General features: G+C 45.4%; 1 protein-coding gene across 1 annotated transcript; it reads right to left on the reverse strand.

Moving 5' to 3' along the window:
• Positions 1 to 26,450, reverse strand: CKMT2 (creatine kinase, mitochondrial 2). The gene is made up of 10 exons (XM_043464745.1): positions 26,349 to 26,450; positions 13,346 to 13,517; positions 11,862 to 12,060; positions 9,861 to 9,956; positions 9,188 to 9,409; positions 7,506 to 7,591; positions 6,465 to 6,588; positions 4,672 to 4,806; positions 3,144 to 3,269; positions 1 to 265 (listed from the first exon to the last, which is right to left on the reverse strand). Exons 2-10 carry the CDS (start codon positions 13,495 to 13,497, stop codon positions 146 to 148), a joined length of 1,260 nt encoding a protein of 419 aa, XP_043320680.1. The 5' UTR covers positions 13,498 to 13,517; positions 26,349 to 26,450; the 3' UTR covers positions 1 to 145.
• Positions 26,451 to 26,825: the final 375 nt, after the last annotated feature.

The following is a 26,825-nucleotide window of genomic DNA, read 5'->3' on the forward strand; positions in this document are numbered from 1 at the left end:
GATAATAAGGAGAGTTTTATTGTAAAGATAGACAGGACCTATAATTTTTATATTTTTCCAAGTCTACAAAAACTCTCAGAGTAGAAATTTCTTTATGTCTGTCATACCAGCAGACAGATTATTTATAAATCAGGGAAAGGAAAGTTCACTTCTTGCCAAACTGAGGTAGAGGAGGTGGCACCTTAATATCCTGGCCTCTCTCCAGCTTCTTTTCACAATCCACCAGGTAATTGACTCCATCGATGACTATCTGAACAAGCTCGACCTTCGACAGTGAAAGAGATGAAACATTAATTTGTACAGAAGACACCTGCAAGGCTTTGATCAAAAGGAACAATACTGGGACATATGAGAACCTGCCCTGTTAGATGGACTGTGTAACAATTTCTTCTCATTGTTTCCCTAAAGTTTTGTGGGAGGAGAGGTATCTGATAGCTAGCAGAGATATCACAGGGTTTCTCTCTATCTTTCTGTCATTAAGATAAGGTTACTACTGTGTGTGAGAACTTTTTAAAAATATGAAAACCATTAGTTTGCATTTCAGACATTTCTTCCCCATCAATCTCTGCTAAAATATGAGTTTGTCATAAAGTATATCTACACAGTGACACCCTCATGATATTCTCTGACCCAGATGTAAATTCTGACTTGCCACTAAGCTACCTGAGCACTAAATATGCTACAGTTCAGATATTATCATTTACACAGTGAACGGATTTCTGAACAATATTTCAACTCAACTGTTTGGCAATTAAAGAATGTTTGCATGGTACCAGGCTAGTTTGTTACTTATGGAAACTATGTGAATTACATTAAGATATACTTTTTAAAAAATCCCTTCTTAAAATAAGTTAGAACTTTCATTTACAAATAATTTGTTTTCTTAAACTAGAGTACATTTACCTATGATTTTTCCCCTGGGAATCACCTCTCAAACAAATTTCTTGCACTGCTCCTAAAGAAACCCAACTAAGGTAGTAAGTAGTTACTATTTAGTTCCAGACATCACTACAATACATGATATAACTCAAGAATGCCCAGCAATAATGGAGGAGATGGTTAAGTGTTACAGCTGAACATATTTTAGGCATGATGAAATCCAGTGTCCTCCCCACTTCTTTTCATGCAGAAGGACATGGAAACTCTAAGAAAGGGTTGGGTCAAAAAGCTAGTCATTACTGAAAAAAAAAAAAACAAAACTGACCCATTCCATTGTTAATGAGGATGTGGTGAGGGGTCATTCACTGCCAGTGGAACTCTCTTGGTATAAACGTTCTGGTAGGAAACTTGGTCATAAGTAAGCAACTCTCATATTTAACCCAAGAATCCCCTTTCTAGAAATATATCCTAACTAAATAATCACAGTTGTGATCCAAGCTAAACATAGAGATGGTCAAACATAATATCATATAATCAGGGAGACATTAAATAGATATGTTTTGAAGAATATTTAATATTGTGGAAAAATGCTCATGTTATAATACATTGGTAGAAAACTGTTTTATATCAAATATATGTAACAATACTAAATTTAGTAAAAAAAATTTTTTTTAAATAATATAAGAATGAAAGGCAATTTAGAATAATATTCACAATGGTTATCAGGGTTATTAGGTTAAATAAGTGGATTTTTTTTAACACTTTTGAGAATTTTTCTAGTTCCTATAAATGATCACTTACTAAATCATGGGTTTTTTTTTTTAATGATGACCACCGAGCTCTCCAGTAATTAAAATCAAGTTTTAATATTAGAAGCCAACAGGGCTAGGGCCCCAATTTTCTTTATTCACTAGACCATACGTTATTTAGCTAATTTCAGAAGGTGTGGTATTTATAACTGCTTCTTCCTCAAGCACTTTACCAGAGCTGGTAGCACGCAGGCAGATTTCATCGTTTTGTTTTCTGCTTTCCTTCCCTCAGTTTGCTGGTAGGAATACCAACTAGCAATGAAATGTACAAAAGATGGCAAGAAAGAAGAAACAGCACCAATGATCCATGGGTTTAACAACCAGCCCCTGAGTTACTGAGTTGTATGTTGTTGTTCAGTTGCTAAGTCATGTCCAACTCTTTGCAACCCTACAGGCTGCAGCACGCCAGGCTTCCCTGCCCCTCACTATCTTCCAGAGTTGCTCAAACTTATGTCCACTGAGTTGGTGATGCCACTGAGTTGTATAAGAGCCCTTTAAATTAATAATGGGCACAATACGTTCAGGGCTTCCCAAGTGGCGCTAGTGGTAAAGAGACCTCCTGCCAGTGAAGGAGATATAGGAGACGTGGGCTCTATCCCTGAGTCGGGAAGATTGTCCAGAGAAGGAAATGGCAACCCATTCCAGTATTCTCGTCTGGAGAATCCCACGGACAGAGAAGCCTGTGGGCTACAGTCCATAGGGTCACAAAGGGTTGGACATGACTGAAAGTGACTTAGCAAGCACACCCAATATGTTCAATGAGATAAACTGGGAGGAATTACTGAGATCAAGATTTGCTTAGGATTCTGCTGCATGTTCATTTTGTGTGCTCTTTGTACTTTTTCTCACGCATCACTCCAGGCTTACCTATCGTTTATGAATCTCATTCATCCTTGATATTCACAGAATCCTAAGGGTCATCTGCTGAGCACAATCTCACACATATCTGGTATGTATCTTATTTGCCATCTTGAGCCCTAACTACAAAATTTTACAAACTATCAAGTAGCTAAAAATGCCCAAATGAAGATGATTGCATGTGACCTTCATCAAAGGAAATTCAGAATCAAGAGAAAAATCCACTATTTCACTCTGCTCAGAGAGAGAGCCCCTGTGTTCTCTGACTTCACAGTGATAAGACACTGCTGTTCTTTAGCATAACAGAGCTCCTGCCACTCACGATTACTGGAACAGCTCTGGGGGCAGGGGGGTGATAGCAGTCCCACTGCGAATTCCTTCACTTGTCTATATGTTCTCAGATCCCATGGTCCTTACCTTTATGCAGTGCTTTCCCACGGAGGACAAGTGCTACAGAATGAAATGCTAACATGACTCAGGACTCCATGGGGCTAGAGGAGGTCTCAAATTTTTCAAATAAGGAAGGGCTGTTGAGGTCACTTCTTTTCCTCTTAGGCTGATTTTGTTAGGTCATTTTTGGAAAGTGAGAGATGTTACCTCTGATCGGCCAATTCGGTCTATGTTGGAAATGTCATACACGTCTGCTACCGCTGCAGTGTCCACACCACCTGTGCCCCGCTTCTGGAGTCTCAGGTTCTCCAGGATCTTAGAAAATCGTGGATCCTGGGACAAAGGAGAATACTTGGTGTCACAAGAGGCAAAACTCATTCATCATCCTTGGCACATGTAGAAAAGGTGTAAAATGAAAAGTAATAACAGTTCATATTTAGTAAGCATATATTTGGGCTTCCCAGGTGGCTCAATGCGTAAATAATCCGCCTGCACTGCAGGAGATGCGGGTTTGATCCCTGGCTCAGGACGATCCCCTGGAGAACAGCATGGCAACCCACTCCAGTATTTTTACCTGGAGAATCCAAAGGACAAGAGGAGCCTGGCAGGCTACAGTCCATAGGGTTGCAGGGTCAGACACAACTGAAGTGGCTGAGGACGCATGCGCAAACACAAACGCATACTTACTATGTACCAGGGCCCTGTGCTGGAATTTTTAAAACTTACAATAATCCTATGAAGAAGGTATTACTTTTATCCTTATTTCACAGATGAGGAAACTAAGCCTCAGAGAAATTAACTTGCCTAAAAGTAGAACATAGCTAGAAGGTAGCAGAGCTGTTATTAACTTCTATACCACTGTTTTGGCATCTAAATACCCTCTGGTGAGTTTATTGTTCATCTGTATAACAGTTGTTATTGATATAATTAAAATCAAGACATTAAGTCACATCAAATAATTTTCTTAGAATTGGAATTTTGAATATTATCATACCTTTTTTGGGGGGGGGGGAAGCTGAAATCACATTTTCTAAACTTGTTTTAAAGTATTTGATTCACTTGGTGTGCTATGACGGAGAAACCCCCAGGTGCCCACCAGAATCCATTTTCCTATCTTAACAGGTGAGCTGAGGAAGTAACCACTGTCTAGGTTCTTGCTAATGGAACAAGCAGAACTGACAAGTGTCACTGCCAGGCCTAGACCTTAGATCTTCACACGGACACACTGGCATGCTCTCTCCCCTTCCCACAAAATAGAACATGAGGCCTGACTGTGACCATGCCTTAAGGCAGTGGTGCTTCAAGTGTAGTTCCCTGACCCACAGCATCGGCATCACCCAGAAACTTGTGAGAAGCGCAAATTCTGTATTCTGGGTTTTTACAACCCTCCAGGTGATTCTGCTGCAGGTTCAAGCCTGAGAACCTCTGAACTGGAAGAGAGAAGGAGATGGAAGCCTGGCCAGGGAGGAGAGCAGCCTGCCTGCCCATCTCGACTTGTGATATGAAGGAGGATTTAAACTTCCTGAAGCCACATCCCATTCTTACAGCCCCTTAACCTCTTATCCTATGGACATAAGTGTTTTTTCAAGCAAATAACCTTTTCTTGTCATTTTCTTTCATCAGTGCGGAAAGTAAAGCTTAAGGAATGGGATGGGATGTTTTCCCCGCCACAAAGCAAGCCCAGTTGAGCTCATCCTGGTGGAACCCAACAGGACCACAGGCTACATGACAGTACCTTGCTGAGCTTTGGGATCCTGACGTGGACACCAGCTCGCAATCCCGTGCCAAGGTTCGAAGGGCAGGTCAGAATGTATCCCAGGCGCTCATTCCACATGAACTCCCAGCCTCGCTCTTGGATTAAGCGTTCCACCTACAACAGGGAGCAAATGATGCAGTTCTCAGGGAGCCATTCACTCAGCACGCCCCCAGCATCAGGGAGAGGTGTGCATACTGTATGTTTGCCATGAATAAAACTTAGGTAAATTTATAGTACTATTTCTATATTTGGGAAAGAAAAAGTAAAACTAACTAAAGTTCTTTTTTTAAAGTTTTTTTTTATTTTTAATCCTTTTATTTTAATAATTTTATTTATATTTTGTGGGTCTTCATTGCTGCAAGGGCTTTTCTCTAGTTGTGGTGAGCGGGGGCTATGTTCTAGCTGCGGTCTGTGGGCTTCTCGTTGCGGTGGCCTCTTTTGCCGCAGAGCACAGGCTCTAGGGCACTTGGGCGTCCACAGCTGCAGCACGTGGGCTCATTAGTTGCAGCTCCCAGGCTCTGGAGCACAGGCTCAATTGTTGTGCCACATGGGCTTTGCTGCCCCTCAGCATGTGGGATCTTCCCACATCAGGGATCAAACTCGTGTCTCCTGCACTGGCAGGTGGATTCTTTACCACTGAGCCTCCAGGGAAGCCCAGTCTTTTTTACTGAATGAAAGATTCTTTAAATTCTATAATGCTTTACAAGTTTCAAACACATGATTTCACATATTCTCACAATAACCCTTTTTTCCTCCTGCCTGTCTATTACCGCTCCCCCTCTCCCCACTGGTAACCACTAGTTTGTTCTCTAGAGCTGTAAGTCTACTTCTTTGTCTTATTCATTAGTTAGTTGTATTTTTTTAGATTCCATATACAAGTGAGATCACAACAGTATTTGTCTTTCTCTGTCTGATATTTCACTTAGTATAATGCCCTCCAAGTCTATCCATGTTACTGCAAATGGTAACATTTCAATCCTTCATTCTATAGTACTTCTTTAATAGAAAATTAAACTTCTTCTATCACAGTATCAAAAGGGTCCAATTAAATTAGATGAACCATGTAAAGCACTGAACACAGTATCTAGCACATACTAAACAGCAAATGTCAGTTGCTATTATTTTTTCATATGAGCGCTGTAGGAAGAAATAGTAATTCTCAGCAAGTAAGGCTATGGTCATGTTGCTTTTGTTGCTCAATTGCTAAGCTGTGCCCAACTCTTTGACCCCATGGACTGCAGCACGCCAGGCTTCCCTGTTCTTCACTATCTCCTGGAGCTTGCTCAAATTCATGTTCATTGTGTTGATGATGCCATCCAACCATCTCATCTTCTGTCACCCCCTTCTCCTCCTGCCCTCAATCATTCCCAGCATCAGGGTGTTTTCCAATGAGTCGATTCTTTGCATCAGGTAGTCAAAGTATTGGAGCTTCAGCATCAGTCCTTCCAATGACTATTCAGGGTTGATTTCCTTTAGGATTGACTGGTTACATATGAACATAGATGCATCCTACACTGTTTCTATGCTTAGAACAGCCAAGAGCTCTGTTAAAGAAATCAGAAAATAGCTAATGATCCACAGACTTCTCTAAACCATCCTGCATTGGGGCAGGAAGCATGGGAGCTTGCTGAAAGTCGCACCCCAAAAGAGTGCCACGATCCCTAGAAAAAATTAGCCCTGTCTTGGAAGTCACCACAGTACTTTTTTTCAAGAATGAAAAATAAAGAGATTTTATATTAGTGAATATTCAGAATTCTCTGATGACATCTTACCTCTTTTAGTCCACGACAGAATCGCTCAAATACTCTTTTCATATTGCCTCCTTTCTCCATAGAGATTACCCTGGTGTGGTCTTCCTCATTAATCCAGATGAGAAATGTCTTGTCATAATTATGCCTAATGAAGTGAGAAATACGCTGTTGAGTGTTAATTACATTTGTTTCAACACATGAAAATTCCCATTACCTCTGTAGCTTGATTGCTTCATTTCACCTTACTCATTGCCTTAGATGGTCCTAATTTCTTCACTGTGCCTACACAAGTACTGCAAAATAATGTTACTCTGACAGAATGAAGAGTAACACCCACTCCAACCCTCATGTCATATTTTTGCCCAACAAGAACATAACCTCCCTCATTCCTCAGGTAGGATGACAATAATTCAGCCATGATAACTTTCAGCTTTGTTGCTAACAAGAGGGTTCTTTCTCCTAATAGATTCAACCAAAATCATATGGCACTTAATAAAAGATTTTACCTGCAGCTCAACATGTTTGGGATACAGATTTCATATATGTTTGCTGTATAGCTCCTGCCTATGCACCTGCACTGAGCAGCCGCTCCCCAACACTTTGATCTGGGCTCCTTCTGGGAGTGCCATAACAACCCACCAAGGAACAAGAATCAAAGTGGCCTGAGGACTGTCGGCCAAGATAAAATATGTGTACACTCAGAGCCACTCTTCCTTGTAGGATTTTGCTTACATCCTCAATATTTATTTTTCATTTTCTGCTTTTCTGTTTCAATGGCATGAAACAGATTTTCTAAAGTCAAATAACATGAAGCTATTTTTTCTTACAATTTTCTTCATACATAATTTATGCAAACCAGCTAGCATTCCTGCACATCTTGGAAACATTGTTATATATTAAACACACACACACACACACACACACACCCAATTTCTAAGTAGTCTATCTTCTCAAGCCAGGCATGCTGTCAAGCACAGCTCACAGCAACTTCAGGTTAGGACAAGCAGTGATATGAAGGAGAACACTGCACACACTGCAAATGTGAAAATGCTAAGTCCATACCAGATTCCCCTGGCGTCTGGCCAGTCACGGGCCATCCCAGCACAAGTTAGTAAAGGGGATACTGGCTTATCAAATAGAAAGTGGTCCTGCAGGCCAAAAGGGACAAAGCAAGAAGGAGACACTGATGAGATCAGACACAATGACAAGTGCCAGGTGGTCAATTTCCAAGTCACTAAAAATGGCTGAGGTCTCAGGCAGTGCTTCTCAGTGTTGGCTGCTCACTATGATAATCAGAGAGCTTAAAAAATTCTAATGCCCAGTTCCCACCTCTCAGAGATTCTTGTTATTGGGTGTGGTCTGGACATTGGTATCTTCTAGTGTGCAGCTAAGGTTGAAAACCACTGGTTTAATCCAGATGGAAATCCTTAGTCACTATGGAGCATGTCTATCCGGCCAGCACCAACCCCATGCAATGGCAGAGTGGACAGTGAGTGAGGGGGTGCTGTCCCGAGAAGTGTTCCACACAATTGCATTCTCCATGTTTCTAGTGTGTAGGTTTATTTATTCTTATTATCCTTTTCATTACAAACTACTCGAGATGTAAAATAATGATCTGTAAATAAAAATAGTCACCAATCATCTAATGCTCACTCGGTGCCAGGCTCTATGCTATGTACTTTTATTTCCTTTAATCCTCACAACACCACTCTGAAGTAAATGTTATTGTTCTATGTGATAGGAAAAGAAAACTGAGGCTCAGATAAAACAACCTATCACACAGCTAGGAAGTGGCAAAATCTATGTGCAAACCTAGACCTGTATGACTCCCAAGTATGCCTCTAACTACAATATACCACGCCACAGATAAAAATCAGCGTCCAGAGACTGGCATTTTTCTTGCTTGTGTGGACACAGTAAGAATGTGAATGTGGATACCATATATTCCAATATGATTACACTGAAGTCAGAAATCAAGAGGACACGGGAAGGGGAGTCCTTATACAGTCTCTAAGTGGAAGAGCTGGGACAGGTTTAGGGACTGTTATTGCCCAGGAAACAGCATGACCTTTAAGCTGGAAACCAGAAGCAGCTACTTGAGGCCAAGGAGGAGCTGTTCTGTAACAGGGGAAGTGGAGAGACCCAGGAGACTGAAGCCTCTAGACCATCCAGTTAGCTCTTCTCATTTGGAAATGGGGCATCTTTTGTAGTATCGCATCTTCTGAAATGACAGAAAATCTGTCTCTGCTTTTCCTTGGAGTTTAAAGTTACTTATGAAAATGCCAGGAGAAAATAAGGGACTTAGGTTTTGTTCCCCTAGTGTGAGACTGAAGCCATGGAGAGCCTGGGGAGGCAGCAGGAATCTCAGAGGCGGGCTCTGGTGTGAGGCAGGTTTGGGGGCAGGCCTTCGACCTGGATGATTCTCCTTCCAGATGTTCTGGATTTGAGTGTGGCCCTGGAAACACAGGCAGGATTTTCCATGCCCAACTGTTGCGATTTATCAACAAGCCAGGGATCCTCCATCCACCCCCACCCACCAAACCCAGCCCACCCCATGGTTTCCTCTGCAGACTTCATTCAGAGACCCTCTCCACTTTTGACCTAAACTTTTAAGGCCTGCTCTTTCTGCCATAGACTGACCGGGTTGAAACCCCAGCAAGCTCCCCACCAGGGCAGGGTCCTGGGCTCCAGGGAGGCCACACAGCCCCGCCCCTGGCAGCCCGGATGCTTCAGGGGCCACTCACATCAATGAGGCGCTGCTGGTCCTGCTCCGTCATCTCGGACAGCTTGTAGTAGCGGCCGGCCAGGTCCCCTTTGAGGCCCTCCAGGGCCGTGATGGCCACATTCTCCACCTCCCTCCGCTCAGCCCGGCTGCAGGCGGGCGGCAGGCTCAGCCCGCGGATGCTGCGGCCAGTGCGCACCCGAGACGACAGCACGTAGCGCTCATCGAACTGCCCCTGGGTGATCTGCCGAGCAGAGCGTGGGGTCACCGTGGGGCCGCGGCCACAGAGGCCTCATCCCGCCGACCAGGGAACCCCTGGGCACAGAGCACGTGTGCATGCTGGAGCCATCCTGCCACTCTGGGGGCAGGGGTCTTAGAAGTCAAAGGAGGAGCTACTTCACAGGGCGCCCTCTGGAGTCCTCTACCCCGGCTAGATTTGGGGTTTAAAAAGGAATTGTTTAAGCAAAGGCTGAAGGTTTTCAATGACCACCACTAACCTGGTGGTAGGAGGCAACGAAAACTGACTTTGGCAATTTCCTGACAGTCTCAGTGGCCCTCCAGGGAGCATGGCCTGGGAAAGCCATCACAGAGCTTTCAAGGGCAGCTGGACCCAGGAGCCCTTCTCTCTCATGCTCCTCACCTTGGGTTCTGGAGTGCCAACTTCATGGGAGGGTACAGGGGTGGCTGGAGCCTACCTTGGACGCATCCAGATCCGTGGGGTGCTTCATCACCCTGGGGTCATAGCCATTATGCCTCAGCTTGATGACAGGGTCAAAAAGGTCAGCAAACACCTGCAGGAGGGAAGAGGCCCCTGTTTCCTCGGGAAAGGACCAAGGAAGATGTTCTTGGTTCATCTACTTTCATTAGTTCATCATTTGTTCCTTTTTATCTTAAGCACCAAGCCAAAGGTGATGCCCTCCTTCTCTGATATTCTCAGTGCAACCATGCAGGAAAGAGGTGTGAGACTGAAGTGATGGCTAATAATAATAGTAGTAGCAGCAGTTGTTGTTCAGCCACTAAGTCGTGTTTGACTCTTTGGAACCCATGGACTGTTTCCCGCCAGGCTCCCCTGTCCATAGGGATTTCCAGCAAGAATACTGGAGTGGGTTGCCATGCCCTCTTCTGGGGGATCTTCCCAGATCAGGGATCGAACCTGTGTCTCTTGCATTGGTAGGTGGATTCTTTACCGCTGAACCACTGGGTACTCCAGTAGTAGTACTAGGCAAATGCCAAAGAAAACCTCTGAGGCACACTGCCCCTTGGGTGAGGGTAGAGATAAAGATCTCTGTCATGGTAGTCTCTTCCCTAGTGATTTTGACAAGTTCACTACCATCAGATGAAACAAGAACATTTTGTTTAATAATTTGAAGGATAAAAGAAGCTGCTAGATCAGAAGCGAAGCAGTTTTGTGTTCAAAACTGGTTCTAGAGTTTAAGTAACACAATACATTTGTAGAAAAGTAGCTGCATAGAAAGAAAAGTGCACAGCAGCAGTTAAGGCAAAGCAGGGACCTCTTACCCTTTGAGGACCTTCCCGCCCAAACTAACTTGAGCAGAATCTATTTTTCAAAAAAACCTTTAAAAAAATAATAAAAATTTAAAATTTTAAAAAAATAAAAATAAAAACCCATAGACTTCCGGGAACATCCTTTAGGTAAAACAAGGATAAGAGAAGTCAAACAGAGCACCCTCAGCCTCTGGGAACTGTGGGATGTCAGTCCAGGAGTCAGCTCCAGTCTGGGACTCTGGGAGCCTAGAGCTGGCACTGCTGCTCTTGAGTTAGCTGCCCATCTAGCTTATTCAAGATGGCCCCCTCCTTCCCCTTGACAGCTGCCTTCCCAAGGAACTGCCTTCAGCTCCCTGCAACAGAAGGTGCAAAGGGGGCAGACCTGAGGGAGATGGGCTGGAGGTATTTGCCATGACACAGAAGTTGCACTAGTGGCTGAGCTCTAGAACAGGGGACCACCCTGGGCTTCTGCCCCAAGAATGAGGATGCACATCATGGGAATTCTTCAGGAGACTTGTGTGTGTGCATGCTAAGTCATTTCAGTCATGTCTGACTCTTTGTGACCCCATGGACTGTAGCCTGCCAGGCTCCTCTGTCCATGGGATTCTCCAGGCAAGAATACTAGAGTGGGTTGCCATAGCCTCCTCCAGGGGACCTTCCTGATCCAGGGCTCCAACCCCTGTCTCTTACGTCTTCAGTACTGGCAGACAAGTTCTTTACCACTAGCGCCACCTGGGAAGCCCCAAGAGACTTAGTGATTCACGAAGACCACAGTGGACTGTGTCATCAGTAATTCCCAAACTAAACAACCATGGAACCACCCGCACCCCTCAATAAAATTCAGCCACAAACATCATCTCCTAAAGCCTCTTTGGTGAATACACATCACCAATACAATGAAACAACAAAAAATTAAAAGATTTTATTTTTTCCGTACCAATACACCCCCTTGACAAGCTCAGGGAACCAAGCCATGTGACTCATTCCTCTACAGGGAAGGATACTAGAGCAGTCGCAAAGGAAGCCTTGTCCCTGGGAAGAATAGCCCTCGTTGTTCCAGAAAGCACTGCAGGTGTTCTGCTAAAGTTGACTTCCCTTTATGGGAACCTGTTCTGAGAAAGCAGCCCCACAGAGGGAACCTAAAGCACCCACCCACACACACACTGTGGAACCGGCAGCTGCGAGTTTACCTCATAGGACTCCTCATCACCAGCCACCATGCCCACAGTCTTTATGAAGGGGTGGCCGGGGTTGTCCACTCCGGTCTGGATACACTGGTCCAGGGTGTAGCCGTTGGGCGTCACCTTGTTGCGGAGCTTGGCATAGATGGCCGGCGTGAGGCACTCGGCCATGCAGTTGTTGTGTTTGCGCAGGTCAGGGTAGTCTGCGCTGTCCGAGGAGAGAGGAGTTCAGTGAGCAGCCCCGGGGGGTACCGGGCCTTGACAAGAGTTTTGTTTCTGACCATCCTTCCACCAGGCTCTCTTCAGCCAGGGGGCAGAGGGAAACTGGCTAGGTCATGATTCATGTAAGCTAGATTTTAAAAAATACTTCCCTGAACTGCCAGAGACATGGACCTGGCCCTGCCTAAAGAGGTTCATGATGCTACAGACTGTGACTCATGTTTATGTAAAGAGGAGATAGAATGAAGATAATTAGGAAAGAAACTGAAATCATATGCAGGCTTTTTTTTAAAACCCAGAAGTTTTGGTAAATTATAACAGACACATTTTGATCCCTTAGGTCTGTGATAGGCTAAAATCCCTGCAGGCGTAACTACACAGAAATTCATTTATTTATCTGTTCTCTATGATGCACACTCTATGGCTATTTGCTATGTTAAGCTCAGTGCTTGCCTATAGACACAAGCATTCGGTGAATAGCTGTTAAACTAATACATAGGAAAAACTAAAATGGGCAGTGCAATTTTACCCTGGGATATGCAGACTGAAGAACAGGGAATTCAGGACCACCACAAGCACTCTCACCTCAGGAATTCCTGAGGTACATGGCGGGTGCCAGCAATTTCCTCAGAGATCCTGATTTCCACAAAAGGTGTTTCTGGGAAACACCTCAGGTTTTCCTCATGTCTTTCATGCGCACCTGCCTATATGAAATCCCTTCAAGTCAGCGCTCCAACTCTACCCAGTGTGAGACCTCTCAGCCATGGTAAGGTCTCCAGGGTGGAGAGAACACTCCGTCTTCATGCCACTTCTCTAATTCCCTCTAAAGCTGATACTTCAAATCAGTGCTATCACATCGCATTTTCCAGAAGGCAGTACAGCACGAGTGAGGCATGGGTCTGGAATCAAGCGCCCTCGATTCAAATCTGGCTGCACCAGCTGTGTGAACTCAGGCACTACTTAGTTTTCCGAAGCCTCTGTTTCATCACAGAGAGACGCTAAGAGGAATAAAACACTCTGTGTAAAGTGCTCATCACACCTAGACATGTTTAACAAAGGTTTGGTCTTGTTATTACTATTCCACTAGACCTCATGCTCTGGTCAGGAATGATGACACTACACTTGCTTGAGTTCACCACACGTCACTGTGCATCACAAGTCAAACTGATTTACTCATTCTCAGAGACAGAGAGGGGCCCTTGCTGACAGTTTCAGCAGGGGAAAGCCTATTTCTGGCTGGCATTTGGCATCATTTTAAAGCCAAGAGGACTTACCTTGGTGGGAATAGCTTGTGTTGCTCCCGGGCCGCAGCACACACGTTCTGCTTATTCAGCAGGTACCCCGTGGTCAGGGCACCGGTGCCCAAGGTAGCAAATAACAGAGAGGCATTGCGGCCAGTCAGCAACTTTGAGAAGGTACTGGCCATCCTTCCTCTTGGATGAGTGTCTGGAAGGCAGAGAAGCTGAGGATTATTTTATATATATATATATATATTTAAAAGAATTTTTTGGCTGTGTTATATTGCTTGCAGGATCTTCGTTCCCTGCTGCTGCTGCTGCTGCTGCTAAGTCACTTCAGTCGTGTCCAACTCTGTGTGACCCCACAGACGGCAGCCCACCAGGCTCCCCTGTCCCCGGGGTTCTCCAGGCAAGAATACTGGAGTAGGTTGCCATTTCCTTCTCCAATGAATGAAAGTGAAAATGAAGTTGCTCAGTCGTGTCCGACTCCTAGAGACCCCATGGACTGCAGCCTACAAGGCCGCTCTGTCCATGGGAATTTCCAGGCAAGACAACTGGAATGGGGTGCCATTGCCTTCTCCGCTTAGTTCCCTGACCAGGGATCAAACCTGGGCCACCACAGTGAAAGCACCAAGTCCTAAACTTTGGGCCACCAGGGAACTCCTGAGAAGCTGAAGACCAGACAGCCTCACAGAATGGCCCTGAACCACAGTACAGAGATCAATAGGGGAGAGAAAAAACTGCAGGAGACTTAGCCTCTGTTTTGTTCCGTTTTTCTATTTCTACCTTTTTCCCCCACCCTCCTCACACTGCTTGGAAAAAATCTGGTTAGTTTTAGATGTAGAGAATGTCAAACTGCTTGAAGTCCATGTCATTTTCTCCATCAATATGATATCAAGGGAAAAAATGGAGGCTTTCCACATCTGGTGGCTTGACAGACCAGGTGCTCTTTGGGCTCTGCCACTGACAAGACCCTGAACAGAATGGCATGCTGGGCTTATGAGAGATCGAGGAAGCTGTTACTGAACCAGGCTCATTTTGCCCAACACACAGGAAGCCAAAGTGCTGAGACACTAAGGTTTGCAGCAACCCTTAGGAGGGTTTATTCACAAGGCAGCCATGGAAGAAGACAGGAGAAAAAACTCTCAAATTCACCTCCCTGAAGGTAAAGGGTCTGGAGTATTTGTGGGATAATAAAGAAGCATGGTGCTCTGAAGCATAGAGTGTATGGGGAGTGTGGGGAAAGGTGATTGGGAAAAGGTGTGGTAATTGTCATCTAGCACAGGTGTAATTAGGTTACCTCTGTAGGGTCTGAGGGTGGAGTTTCCAGCCCTGTGCTGTCAAAAGGTCACTGAGCTTGGACATTCGTGCATGCCCAGTTGGGAGGTCAGTGGTCCTATCTAGTCTTAACCAGCTCAGCTCGAACTAGACACAGCTGAGTCCATGTTCCTGGAAAATAACTTGGGCAAACACCTTATCATTTAGGCCAGAAACTGCATGGCAGACATGCAAGTCTTAAATCAACCTTGATTGGTGAAGGCAGGTGAAATGAATTTGACTAATCATGCACAGTTTCAAAGTCTCTGAGGACCACTTGCCTACTTCACTCACCCCAAGTGAGCTGGTGTCAGAGCTCAGGGTAACAAGCCAGGAGATCTGGGCTATCTTGAGTGTGGATGTCCATTTGCACACTAAGATCAGGCTATCAGCCGGGAAAGGGTAAACTGAGTCTAAGTCTCTCCAGCTGAACTAGGACCCTTGAGAGGGGCTAAAATGGTCCAAGATCAGACGTCCTCCCAGCAAAAGCACACTTAAACGCTCTCTGAGGAAGGTATATTCAGTTTAGGCCCTACTTTCCTATAGATGAAGATCAAACCATAACAAGCTCTCATAGATCACTAAGCACCCAAGGGAATCAACAGAATAAAGGGCCACAGATTTAGACCTCCAATGACTTTAATTCAGTTCAATGACTGAAGATACTGTAATTTTCAGACAAGAATGTAGATTCAGTTCAGTTATAAAATGTTTAAAGAAACAATGAGCAAGCAAGGACTCACAATGATGAGCAATCAACAGGAAACTACTAAGAATGATCAACCTGATCTGAAAGAGAACCAGAATGAACTATGGATAATACAGCTGAAGATAGAATAAATGAATTGGAAGATACATCATAATAAATTATCCAGAATGTTGCACAGGAAAATAAGAAAATGGAAAATATGAGGCATAAGAGATATAAGGATAGAATGACAAGATCAAAGATACATCTAATGGAGACCTCAGAAGGGAGAATAGAGAAAACAGAGAAGCCATATTTGAAGAGAAATGACTGAAAATTTTCCAGGACGGATGAAAAACAAAAATCCATGATTCAAGAGGTATGACATAAACCAAGCAAAATTAAAATAATCCATACACACATGAATAATAGTTAACTGCAGATTATTGGCAACAAAGATATCCAAAGAAGTTAAAGAGGAAAGACAGTTCATCTATAAAGAAAAAACATCAGCTGATTTTCCAACAGTGAATAATGGAAGACAGAGAAATGATGTCTTTAAGGGGCTAAGAGACAATAATTATCAACCAGACTTGGGAACATAATCAATTATCTTTCAAACCTGACAGTGAAAAAGGCAATTTAAGGTAAAGTGCAGATAAATAACAAAGGAACTACTAAAATATATGCTTTAGAAAGTAGGAAACAGACAACAGATGGATAGGATGAGATCCAGATAAAGTAGAGAACACGTATAAATCAAGATAAATATATAATGTCATCAGGGATGAAAATCAGATAGCCTGTCTACTACTACCCAGAGATCAGAATGGAATATTAATTCACAGCATCATCCAGGATGAGGGAGCTATTTACCATGGGTTGATGAGTGGAAAACAATAGAGCAGGCAATTCTTAGTACCCTCTCATTATATTGGTCTTTGTGATGCCCAAATGAAGGGTGGAATTTTTTTCCTAGTGTTTAGATTATCAGGACCCTGCTACAGGATTCTCCAAGCTTGGGTGGGTTGGATGGCTGCAAGGAGGCTCTTGAGAGTATGGTTACGGGTGGAAAACCTAGGCTACCCTGAAGACAATAAACTCCTCTAATAGGGTGAGGCCAGCATGGCTTTACACACAATTCTAACAGTAGCCTTCTGCAGTCCACTTTCTTACCTGATTGCATTTTGGGAACTGGGATCGGTTCCCAGTTCCCAGTTATTCTTCCAGGATCACCACCTAGAAGTCTTTACTTAACAGCTTTTTGAGCAACACTAGGGAGAAATTTGTGGAGAAGGCAATGGCACCCCACTCCAGTACTCTTGCCTGGAAAATCCCATGGATGGAGGAGCCTGGTAGGCTGCGGTCCACGGGGTCGCTAAGAGTCGGACACGACTGAGAGACTTCACTTTCACACATTGGAGAAGGAAATGGCAACCCACTCCAGTGTTCTTGCCTGGAGAATCCCAGGGATGGGGGAGCCTGGTGGGCTGCCGTCTATGGGATCACACAGAGTCAGACACGACTGAAGTGACTTAGCAGCAGCAGCAGCAGGGAGAAATTTGAACATCTCACCTAAAGCATCATAGTCCTTGAAAAAAATTTAGGGAGTTATTTTCCTATGTTAGCCCAGGAAATCAAATTATCAGATACCCTTTCCTCTGTGCCATGTCTAAAAAGAATCCCCTCAACCCTAAAGACAACAGAAATTACTTTAGTAATCAGCAGGCAAGATAAATGGGCCATTTCTTAGAGTTGTTCCAGGGACTTGTAATAGCCCAACATTCATCTGAACACATGTACTTCTTTGCTCCTTACTAGACTTTGAGCTGTTGTCCATCTCCTTCCAAGGGTAGGTCAGTGTTCCTCAAGGAACAACACCCATTCTTCCTGGCTTTTGTACACAGCAAGTGACACTAACTTACATCTTTGAGACCCATTGTATCTGCTTCCACACCTTCCAATCTGCTTCCTAAGCAGAGAGGCAATACTTTTCTTCTCTGATTTAACCACAGAACTCTCTTTCCAGACTACATATGGGCCAAAATTTAAGCCAAGACATACTCCCTAAGTTAACAAGAAGAGCATTTGTTTCTGAGTTTGGCTCAGATAGTTGATTATTATTTTTCTTTCCTAAGTTGGCTTTAGCATTGATACGTGTTCACCTCAGTGTGTCTGAGGAGAAAAATCCAAAGAGACAGAGTCAGGAGGAAGAGGAGGGGGTGGTGTCCACGTGTGAGTCCACTGGTGGTCTTTAAAGGTCTTCTCCCTTTGACGGTGATCTGTGGGTGGGTGTCTGATTCAAAATATTAATGTTTGAAATGTTTCATATCCACATTTTAGTTTCTGTGTGTGCATGCTCAGTCACTAAGTGGTGTCTGACTCTGCAACTCATTGAATGTAGCCTGTCAGATTCCTCTGTCCACAGAATTTTCCAGACAAGAATATTGGAGTGGCTGCCATTTCCTCCTCCAGGGGATCTTCCCAATCCAGGGATCAAACCCTCTTCTGTGTCTCCTGCATCAGCAGGTGACCCTTTACCACTGAGCTACCTAATCAGCTATACTCTAATATAAAATAAAAAAATTTTTTTAAAGATGAGGGAACTCAAAAAGAAAAAGGAAAAGAAAAGATGGGGGAACTCAAAAACAGAGAGGTTAACTGATAGCCAAAGGTCAGTTAAGGGAAATCACATGTACTGAGTTTAAATGAAGATCCTGCCTTTACTTATAAGGTTTAATAACAATATTATAGTATATTTAGATGGAGTCAACCTCTCCTCTCCAAGGAATGGAGTTGCCAGACAGTTCTAGCTGCCTCTGGTTCCTCATGGTCTCTCGGGGATCCTGGATGGTTCTTCTCAATCAGGGTTTCCAGCGAGGTCTTGAGAGAGGATAATTATGGGGCCAAATTGCCAACCAGCCACACATGTGTCATTTTGGGGCAGCTCTGAAGGGCCGTGGAACCAGAGGGTATGCCCCCAGGGCTTCTGCCACACTCCAGGAATACCACTGACCACAGATTTCCAGATCTCATAAGGCAGTGTAACAGGTCATGGTCACCGTGAATGATCCTGGCATGCTTCATGGAAGGAGGGGTCAGAGTGGGCAGCAGTGGAGGGAGAGGTGAGACTTGGTGATGAGAGGGTAAGGAGAGGTATCTTTTTACTTATTTGTTTGATAAATATTAATATTTAGCTATCTAGTATGTGGCAGCTTTTACAGAGCTCATAGTCTGAGGGGAAAATTCTCATGTAGCACTTACTTCATGCTGGGCACATGGTTCCATTAGCTTTATGGTTATTCCCCCATTAAATCCTCACAACAGAGGACGTTCTGATTATCCCCATGTTATAGATAAGCAAATGGAGGTAAAGAAAGGTAAAATAACTTGTCGAAAAGCACACAGTGTGTGAGTGGCAATGCGGGGATTCAGGACCAGAGGTCTGTTTTCACAGTCCTTGCTCTTAACCAGCACCCCGCCTGGGCAACTACAAGTCATAGCGTCAGTGTTCTTCCAGGGGAACCAGAGCCTGTGGGAGCCCCTGGGAGGGACTAGAACTGGCCCAGTTCATTCAGCTATACTCTTTCAGGGAGCTGGCCTGGTCTTAATCAGTCTGAGCTATTGTTTACCTCCAGCTGCCCTCGGATGGGCACCAGGACGCAAACTACCAAAGATGAGAGCAGCAACGATGCCCTGACACCACACACCCATGTGCATAAACAGAAAACCACGGAGGCCTGCTGCATCGCCTCTCTCTGGCCAGCTGCCTTCCAGCCATCCTCCAGGTGGGAGAACCGCCACTGCACTCAGCCCACACTACATTCAATCTACTTTGGAATACAGCTGAAAGAGAGAGAGGAGGAAGGACTGACTAGAGCCCCTGTTCTATGTCTCGGTTCGGATCTTCCGGATGAGGACACAGACTCCTTGATTACTGTCACTCATCCGAATCTGGCTCTGGAGAGAATCTATAGAAGATAATTCCCTGAAATGTGGAGAGTTTAAGTCCATTGGGGCTGAGTCTGCCCAGGATGTGTAGTGGCTGCCTGTCCCCAAAGGCCCAGAGAAAAGCCATGACTGGGGACAACCTTGATGGATTCCAGATTCCAGAATATTTGCAGCTGCTGGGAACGAATCTGAATGAGGCCTGGCACTTATGAAGGCCTGAACATGTGCACACATCTGTAACTATCTCTTTGCATCACTCATGAGGTCACCTCTAGAACATTCTGCTCTCAGAATGTTTGAGAACACTTGGGGTGGGTTGCCATTCCCTTCTCCAGGTGGATCTTCCCAACTCAGGGATCAAACCCCAGTCTCCTGCATTGCAGGCAGAGTCTTTACCATCCGAAAACCCAGGGAGGCCTCATAGAAGGAGAGAGGCACAATGATATTTAGTGAAGCACTATGTGTAGTGGCATAAAAACCTAGAAGAACCTGTCTATCAGAGGAAGAAGGATGGTATGAAATGTGATAAAAAGAGACAATGGAATATTCCATGGCTATTAAAGAATCAGTTAAAAGTGCCTCCACTTTACCTGGATGCATGTCTATGCTCTATTCTTAGGTTAAAAGAGAAAAAAAAAAAATCTCAGAGTAATGATTATGAGTGACTACAATTTTATAACAATGATGTATCTATGTATGTATTTGCATATATTAGTATGAACATAAAGAAAAAGTATTAAAGGTTACTCATCAAACTGCAAAAAGCATTACTTCAGAGCCACAGACTTGAAGTAGGCAGAGAAACTCTATACAGTCAGCAAAAACAAGACCGGGAGCAGACTGTGGCTCAGATCATGAACTCCTTATTGCCAAATTCAGACTTAAACTGAAGAGAATAGGGATAACCACTAGACTATTCAGGTATGACATAAATCAAATCCCTTATGAGTATACAGTGGAAGTGAGAAATAGATTTAAGGGACTAGATATGATAGACAGAGAGCCTGATGAACTATGGATGGAGGTTCGTGACATTGTACAGGAGACAGGGATCAAGACCATCCCCATGGAAAAGAAATGCAAAAAGGCAAAATTGTTGTCTGAGGAGGCCTTACAAATAGCTGTGAAACGAAGAGAAGCTAAAAGCAAAGGAAAAAAGGGAAGATATTCCCATTTGAATGCAGAGTTCCAAAAAACAGCCAGGAGAGATAAGAAAGCCTTCCTCAGTGATCAATGCAAAGAAATAGAGGAAAACAACAGAATGGGAAAGACTAGAGATCTCTTCAAGAAAATTAGAGATACCAAGGGAACATTTCATGCAAAAATGGGCTCAATAAAGGACAGAAATGGTATGGACCTAACAGAAGCAGAAGATATTAAGAAGAGGTGGCAAGAATACACAGAAGAACGGTACAAAAAAGATCTTTATGACCCAGATAATCACGATGATGTGATCACTCACCTAGAGCCAGACATCCTGGAATATGAAGTCAAGTGGGCCTTAGAAAGCATCACTACGAACAAAGCTAGTGGATGTGACGGAATTCCAGTTGAGCTATTTCAAATCCTGAAAGGTGATGCTGTGAAAGTGCTGCACTCAATATGCCAGCAAATTTGGAAAACTCAGTAGTGGCCACAGGACTGGAAAAGGTCAGTTTTCATTAGAATCCCAAAGAAAGGCAATGCCAAAGAATGCTCAAACTACCGCACAATTGTACTCATCTCACACGCTAGTAAAGCAATGCTCAAAATTCTCCAAGCCAGGCTTCAGCAATACATGAACCGAGAACTTCCAGATGTTCAAGCTGGTTTTAGAAAAGGCAGAGGAACCAGAGATCAAATTGCCAATATCTGCTGGATCATCGAAAAAGCAAGAGAGATCCAGAAAAACATCTATTTCTGCTTTATTGACTACACCAAAGCCTTCGACTGTGAGGATCACAATAAACTGTGGAAAATTCTGAAGGAGATGGGAATACCAGACCACCTGACCTGCCTCTTGAGAAACCTATATGCAGGTCAGGAAGCAACACTTAGAACTGGACATGGAACAACAGACTGGCTCCAAATAGGAAAAGGAGTACGTCAAGGCTGTATATTGTCACCCTGCTTATTTAACTTATATGCAGAGTACATCATGAGAAACGCTGGGCTGGAAGAAGCATAAGCTGGAATTAAGATTGCCGGGAGAAATATCAATAAGCTCAGATATGCAGATGACAGCACCCTTATGGCAGAAAGTGAAGAGGAACTGAAAAGCTTCTTGATGAAAGTGAAAGAGAAGAGTGAAAAAGTTGGCTTAAAGCTCAACATTCAGAAAACTAAGATCATGGCATCTGGTCCCATCACCTCATGGGAAATAGATGGGGAAACAGTGGAAACAGTGTCAGACTTTAAGTTTTTGGGCTCCAAAATCACTGCAGATGGTGACTGCAGCCATGAAATTAAAAGACGCTTACTCCTTGGAAGGAAACTTGTGACCAACCTAGACAGCATATTAAAAAGCAGAGACATTACTTTGCCAACAAAGGTTCATCTGGTCAAGGCTATGATTTTTCCAGTGGTCATGTATGGATGTGAGAGTTGGACTGTGAAGAAAGCTGAGCACCGAAAAATTGATGCTTTTGAACTGTGGTGTTGGAGAAGACTCTTGAGAGTCCCTTGGACTGCAAGGAGATCCAACCAGTCCATCCTGAAGGAGATCAGTCCTGGGTGTTCATTGGAAGGACTGATGCTGAAGTTGAAACTCCAATACTTTGCCCACCTCATGCGAAGAGTTAACTCATTGGAAAAGACCCTGATGCTGGGAGGGATTGGGGGCAAGAGGAGAAGGGGATGACAGAGGATGAGATAGCTGGATGGCATCACCGACTCGATGGGCATGAGTTTGAGTGAACTCCGGGAGTTGGTGATGGACAGGGAGGCCTGGCGTGCTGCGATTCATAGGGTTGCAAAGAGCCGGACACGACTGAGCAATTGAACTGAACTGAACTGAATAGAATTCTGTACTATTGCATCACTTGTAAAAACCAGCATGGATTGCCTTTATGATCAAAAATTAAATTTAAAACTAAAGAAAAAAAGTCAACTGTGAAGTGTGTCAAAAAGCCACATTTTCAGACTCCATCTTTTGAATGAGTAGCAAGAATGGCACTGTCAACATGTCTATTATGTAAGCTGTACGGGCAATTCTCAGGCCCTGCTGGGTCTACGGAGCCTACAAATTGCCAACCTGAGCCTCAGCAACTCCCTCTATATAATGAATTCCTCCATTATATCCATGATGAAACCCCTCCCTGAGCTGCTGTGAGGACAAAGTGACAGACTATATATAGTAGGCGCTGAATAAATGTGAGTCTCTCCCCCCTAGTGACCTTAAGGCTACAGGACAGTTACTCTCTTCCCACAACCACCACTGTTTTTCCTAGCCAGCACTAGTCTGCCCCTTCTCTGAATGTTTGTTGACTTCAGTTTTACCCCTCAAAGTGTTTCATCTAATTGCTTTATTCTGTAATCTCTCTGAGGACAAGCCTTGATTCCAGATGGAGCCCATCATGTAAGTTCTGATCCACGGATCATCCTTTGAAAACCAATGTCAGGGCTCACAACATCGATTTCTCGATTTCCTCAGTTGGGTTCCCAAGTTCTTCTTCCAGACTCTGACCCTTTAGCCAGGCCTTTCCTTCCATCTGGAATGTCCTTTCCATCTCTGCATGGCCACACCTTACTGTCTTTTTATCTTTTCTTTTTTTTTTGGTCTTTTTATCTTTTTAACTGGAGTTGGTGATGGACAGGGAGGCCTGGCGTGCTGTGATTCAAGGGGTCGCAGAGAGTCTAACATGACTGAGCGACTGAACTAACTGACTGACCAAACTCCCACCATGAGCCATGCATCATGCAAGAGGCCCATACAAATGTTGTTCTCAGTCTTTAAGACAACCCTGGCAAGTAGGCATTATTTTGCAGATGGAGAAAACAGAGGTTAAGGGACCAACACTTGATAAACCTGGGATTTGAAACAGGCTTGTCTGTGGCCCTAGATCCAGGCTCCGTGCAAACCACAGCACCTCACAGGCAGCCCTGCACTGACCAGCAATTGGAGAGAAACCACCTTTGTGGTTCAGGACCTGGGAGCCACAGATCACTTCACTCAGGCCCCCAAGACGGTAGATATGCATTTACCACAGAAGCTTCTAGACACGGGATTGTCACCTGAGAGCATGTGACTCCCCCAGCATCCCAGAATATCATAAGCCTGTCCTCTTTCCTGTCCTCAGGCTTCTGCTGAAGTGGCCGAGATGCCAGGTGCCACTTCACCCACCCCACTCTGACGCCAGGTGCCCAAAGTGCCTGCCAGCCATGCCAGGGATGCTGGGTCAGCCTGCCTTTCTTGGAGGAGATAGGGTATGGGGTTTTCTTCTCTCTCCTCCTCTCTTCTCCCCTCTCTCCTGCAGAAGTAGGGACTGCAGGGATGAGGAGGGAGGTAGTCTCTAGCTCTCACCCCACAGAAGTCATCTGCCTCAGTTTCCCTAACTTGGAACACTTCATGACTCCCGATTTGATTTTTAGCATCAAGGCTACACTCTGGCCAAACTGCTGGGCAGCAAGCCAGCGAGATTTCTAAATGGGGTGCAAAATCACAGCCAAAAAGCAATGGTGCTGTGGTTATATACTTGCCCTCTCCACTAGAAAAACAAGAACCATCACATAAAGTTCTTTTGTCATCATGCCCAAGAGCCCCCCACCTCTCTGTCTCAGGCAGGCATACTGGGAGTCTGGGTCTGGTTTTGTCTGGTTCTGTCACATCCTAGGATATGGATGGTACCCAGCCTTGGGTTCTGTCACTGCCTCAGTTCTGACCTCCTGGTTGTCCTGAGTAACTGAAGGTAGATGCCATGGGTGCCATTCTGCTGACTCAGAGCTATTTCTGGTCCAGCTGTACACGGCATCTGTGTTTTGAGCTCCTTGGAGGGCAGTGGAAGGCCAGGGGTCGGACCACGTGTCAGCTTTCCCTCCAGAGAGAGTGACCCCAAAATAGAGGACGTCTTTGAGGCTGGACTAGCTCCACAGAACACTCTGAACAAATTCTCATGATATCACTCGTGGCCAGCAGAGAACGACTGTTCCTTCCCAGTTCCAAGGGAGCAAAAGGTTCAAGTTACCTCACCACCCCCAGATGTACTGGCACCCTAAGAGGCACCCTTGGGCATCTCCATTCTATTTAACAAGTAGAAAGTCATAAGCAGAGAAATCTGTGGTCCTTCCCTGTAAAACAGAGGCCTTTCCTAGGCCTCCTGGTGATGAAGACATACAACCATCACAGGCTCATCTCTCAAGGGTAAGTTGCTTTCAAGAAAATAGGAAGCTAGGAACCATCTAGTTCTTTGAAATGCTATACAGGAGTGGTAGCCTCCTTCCCTGCCCAGGGGAAGGAGCCCTGTGGACTCCCAGGCAGCAGTGGATGTGACCTCCAGCGGTCACCTTCAGATGGGCTCCCTGTCGGATTCCTGGCTCAGTGAGCAGGGACTCCCAGAATGCTGACGCAAGGTCCCATGTGTGGTCCCCTCTGGGAAGGCAAATGGCTCCTGTTCCAGGCTGTGGCAGAGATGGAGTCCCAGTGCCTCTGAGCCAGGGGCAAAGTCTGTCTCAGGACCAGTCCTCCTCCTGCCTTGGAACATGCAGGACACTCCATTCCTTCTCCTGTTTCCCCACCCCAAGTTTCCCAGACCTTCCTCAGCCTCCCCTTTAGGAAAACTCACCTGGCCCCTAGTCCATGCTCTAAGGGTAGATTTGCTCAGGAAGCTGGCAGAGTTTGTGGGTGCATGCGGTGCTCGTGCCCTTTGCTGGAATAGTGCCTTCACCCACAAAAGGTTTGGGGGGAAGGTTGGAAAATGCACCCACAAAAGTAGAAGAGGAAGTGGAGGGCTCACACAGCCTAATAACCCCCAGAGCCAGCTTGGGAGGCCCAGGAAGCCCCTTGCCAAGTTCTGGAGGTGGCTGTGTTCTTCTATCTAGCACAGGGGGAAAAGACCAAGGACACAAGCTCAGACACAGAGGCAGCAGGATGGCTACAGACAGGAAATGCAGCACTTCTGGAAAAAACACACCAGGTGAATGCGCGAAGCCGTGTCATGAGGCCATCAACTGCCACCTCTGCTGATTCCACCTGACCCTGTCGGGGAGGGTGTTGCAGAGTCAGGGCAACGCTCAAGGGAAGGTCTCAGGGCAGCGCTGAGCAGGGCCAGAGGGTTTTGTCTCATTCTGGTGAATGTCACTCTCCACACCCAGCAGAGATGTCACCTACCCAAGGGACAAAAACAAGGCTGACAGTAACCCAACCAAGCAAGCAAACAACAGCCCTTTGCCAGAGATGAAACACATGTAGGCCAACTCTGTAGCATTTTTACCTCCAGTCAGGGGGCTGAGGGCAGTGGAAATAGTTACTTGGGTTTTAATTATTTATTAATTTTATCTAATTGTTTTAATTATTTTATCTATTTTGTTTAAATTTTAATTATTTTAGTTAAATAATTTTAAATAAAATTTAAAATGTATTAACCAGTTTAAATCAAGTCTAGCTCCTGGGCCAATCTGTAATTAGCTCTTCTCCAGGGCTTCAAGGTGTCCATTTTTCAGTTAGTTTATCGCAAGTCACTGGTCTGCATCTCTTCTGATGCTGCTGAGGGAAGCCATCCCTCAAACTAATGAGTTTCTACAGATTACAAGGGAAAGAAAGTTGAAAGTTAGTCCCCAACTCAGTGGCATTTAAATTTTTTTTTCCATCAAGAAAAAGTCCTGATTCACTATCAAGGACAGGCACCGCAAGCAGGGTGCTGACAGGGTGCCAGCCCCCCGCGCGCAGCTGGCCCACGGAATGGTCACCTGCGCCTGGGTGCGGGGCGGCTCAATCAAGGACAGACGCGCTGCCGGTTTTTCTCAAGAGTTACCACGAATTCCTCACACAGGAGCATCGCCCAGACCCCGGCCCACAGCCCTGGGTCCACCGCTCACAAGGCCCTACCCTGGCTCTAGCAATGACCCCAATTTTGGAGGAATGAAGCCGGGTTTCACAGCCACACTGACCTTGGAGCCGAAGCCTCCTACGTCCTGCCGCTAGCGAACAGCCAAGGACTGTAAGGGTGGGGGCGGGGCCGCCCTTGAAAGGGCTCCTGGGAGGGGCGGGGCCGGGAGGGGCGGGGCGGGGCCGGCGGGGGCGGGGCCGCCTTTGAAAGGGCTCCGGGAGGGGCGGGGCCTGAGAGGCGGGGCGGGGCCTGAGGGGCGGGGCGGGGCGGGGCGGGGAGGGCGGGGCGGGGCCCGCCTCGGCCAATCCCGAAACAAGTCTCGGGACGCACTTGCTCCCCAGCCTTGCCCTTGAAGGACCGGCCTCTGATTCTTCCGCTGGTGGCAGGGGCTGGTCTCTGGCCTCTTTCTAGCTCCTACCTTTTCTCTGAAATGTTTTCCTCCCCCAAGTCTAGTCGTGGAGGCTGCCTCTCCCAGGGCTCTGCGAGGGTTTCCTGGGCCCGCAGCCAGCTAACTGGCTGCCCAGACCTGCAGGCTCCC

Source organism: Cervus canadensis, chromosome 4, assembly GCF_019320065.1.
Source record: "Cervus canadensis isolate Bull #8, Minnesota chromosome 4, ASM1932006v1, whole genome shotgun sequence".
Taxonomy (NCBI): Eukaryota; Metazoa; Chordata; class Mammalia; order Artiodactyla; family Cervidae; genus Cervus; species Cervus canadensis.

What these genes read in the sequence shown, in the direction of transcription:
- CKMT2 (XM_043464745.1), bottom strand. Translation starts at nt 13,497, where the DNA reads ATGGCCAGTACCTTCTCAAAGTTGCTGACTGGCCGCAATGCCTCTCTG. An exon ending in GTGATGAGGAGTCCTATGAG is followed by an intron (nt 9,957 to 11,861) that starts GTAAACTCGCAG and finishes TCCCTCCTGCAG; the next exon opens with GTGTTTGCTGACCTTTTTGA. An exon ending in GGATCCCAAAGCTCAGCAAG is followed by an intron (nt 3,270 to 4,671) that starts GTACTGTCATGT and finishes CCTTTGTCCCAG; the next exon opens with GATCCACGATTTTCTAAGAT.